Source organism: Ceratina calcarata, unplaced genomic scaffold (assembly GCF_001652005.2).
Source record: "Ceratina calcarata isolate Rehan_Ccalc_2016 unplaced genomic scaffold, ASM165200v1 scaffold766, whole genome shotgun sequence".
NCBI lineage: Eukaryota > Metazoa > Arthropoda > Insecta > Hymenoptera > Apidae > Ceratina > Ceratina calcarata.
Genome location: NW_017178956.1, coordinates 20,266 through 22,069, shown reverse-complemented (window position 1 = coordinate 22,069; position 1,804 = coordinate 20,266). Strand labels below are relative to the sequence as shown.

At 40.3% G+C, this 1,804-nt stretch overlaps 1 protein-coding gene across 1 annotated transcript in view; it reads right to left on the bottom strand.

Annotated features, from left to right (window-relative positions):
* Positions 1–138: 138 nt before the first annotated feature.
* The window catches only part of LOC108630441 (puromycin-sensitive aminopeptidase-like protein), an 8,566-nt gene continuing 6,900 nt past the window's right edge, over positions 139–1,804 (bottom strand). The window contains exons 5-9 of the mRNA XM_018033742.1: positions 1,385–1,750; positions 1,131–1,198; positions 945–1,038; positions 568–695; positions 139–513 (exon numbers count right to left, since the gene is read on the bottom strand). Coding sequence (XP_017889231.1) covers positions 139–513; positions 568–695; positions 945–1,038; positions 1,131–1,198; positions 1,385–1,750 — 1,031 coding nt within the window. The remainder of the gene's footprint in view (positions 514–567; positions 696–944; positions 1,039–1,130; positions 1,199–1,384; positions 1,751–1,804) is intronic.

The following is a 1,804-nucleotide window of genomic DNA, read 5'->3' as shown; positions in this document are numbered from 1 at the left end:
TATGACCAAAACGCAAATGAACGCACTATCACATATGTCTTTCACGACGTTCTTTTCTTTCCCGCACTTCTCAGGATATTCACACGCGAATTGTCCTTTTTCATGACACTTGTAACACGTAACATTCTTCTTCGCCTTCTATTTCTTAGAACTATTCTTCTGAATTTCAGACTTCTTTGATTGATCCTGTTTGGACACAACTAGAGCTATTTTCCCTTCTTGATTTTCTGAATTCAGTCGGAGATCTTCCGCAACTAATCTTGAAGTCAAATTCCCAAGTGTCTGTCTCGCTGGATCGACACTATCCCATGCTGTTCTAAAAATTCCATATCTAGGCGACAAGCTGGCTAGCAGATTTGCTGCCACCGCACTGTCGGATATCTGTTCGCCAACATCCCGCAAAATAGCAGTCATATTCTGCACTGCTGCTATGTGCTGTTCCATCCTATCTTCAGATGACATTCGGTACTCATGAAATTTTTGCAAGAGCACCATCTTGTTGGCTTCCGACTTCTGCTCATGAAGCATGCACAGCTTCGTCTACATTTCTTTCGCAGTGGTACAAACCAGAATAGGATCTAATTTCTTTGCTTCCATTGATGACGATATGACAAACATTGTTTTTGCGTTCTCACGCACCCATGGTTTCTCATCAACCGTCCCAGGATTTGGCCTTTGCCTCGTTCCATCTACATCTTGAATGCCGTTAACATAAAATAATTACATAAGCTGGAATCTCCAGGCTTGGAAATTAGTTCCATCAAATTTTTTGACTCCACGAGCCCAGATGTCGTCTCCCGTGATTGATACACTAAGTAAGGGATCACCACCAAATACCGGTACACGTGTTCGTTCATTAATGGCCGCGCCACCACACTTTCAGTTCCGTTCGCGAAAAACTTTTCTTCGCGCCCGCAATCTTTAATTAACTCTAGAGTTAATACCAGCACTTTCACACACAGCAAAAGCGATCTGGACCCATGATCTTTGTTGAGAAAATGATAGATGAGCTTCTATGAATATAAAGTCTTCGATAAACTAGAACAGATTTACGCATGTACGATTTGGTGTTATACATGAGACTGGGAACGTAATATAAGTTACCAGAAAAGAGGTGAAACGAAGATTACGTAATCGCGTTGCGAACAACGATTGTCGGATCCATCTGATCTCGGTTCAGCAATATTCGACTTTAAGCCTAATTCACGAATGAACATCAAACTTATTCTTTAATATGGATATTGCAAGAAATGGAAAAAGTTTTATTCGTCGGATTATATAAATATTCAATTCTTACATTGAAACTCTTGAGCATACGATTAAAAATTAAATGTCAACTCTTAATTATTCATTTCGAATGTTTTATAAAAACTAGGCAACATACCTGTTTGCTGCGTGTTAAAAACAAACCATCCTGTTTTTTCCTTAGATGGCACGGTATGTGATTTATCGTCCGGAGAGAACCAATCGATGGGAGTCGTGTTATTGAAATCTGGATTCGATTCCTCGACATAAGTGATTGGTATCCACCACTTGGTAGGGTACTCCTTGACTTTCATCATCAGCTCGATCACAAAACGTTCCTGTGTCAATTCGTAGCCCCTATCGACTCTCTTAACTGTCAACGTTGGATATCCCGGATATTCCACCCAGTTATGCATTATAACTTGCACGGGCTGTTTCCATTTAATCCCACTCTCATCCAAAGCTTTCTGGAGGGATCCGAAAAGGTCATTCGAATCCACATTACCTAACGCGCTGCAACAGTTATTATTATTTATTAGTGTTAAGCAATACAGAAAAG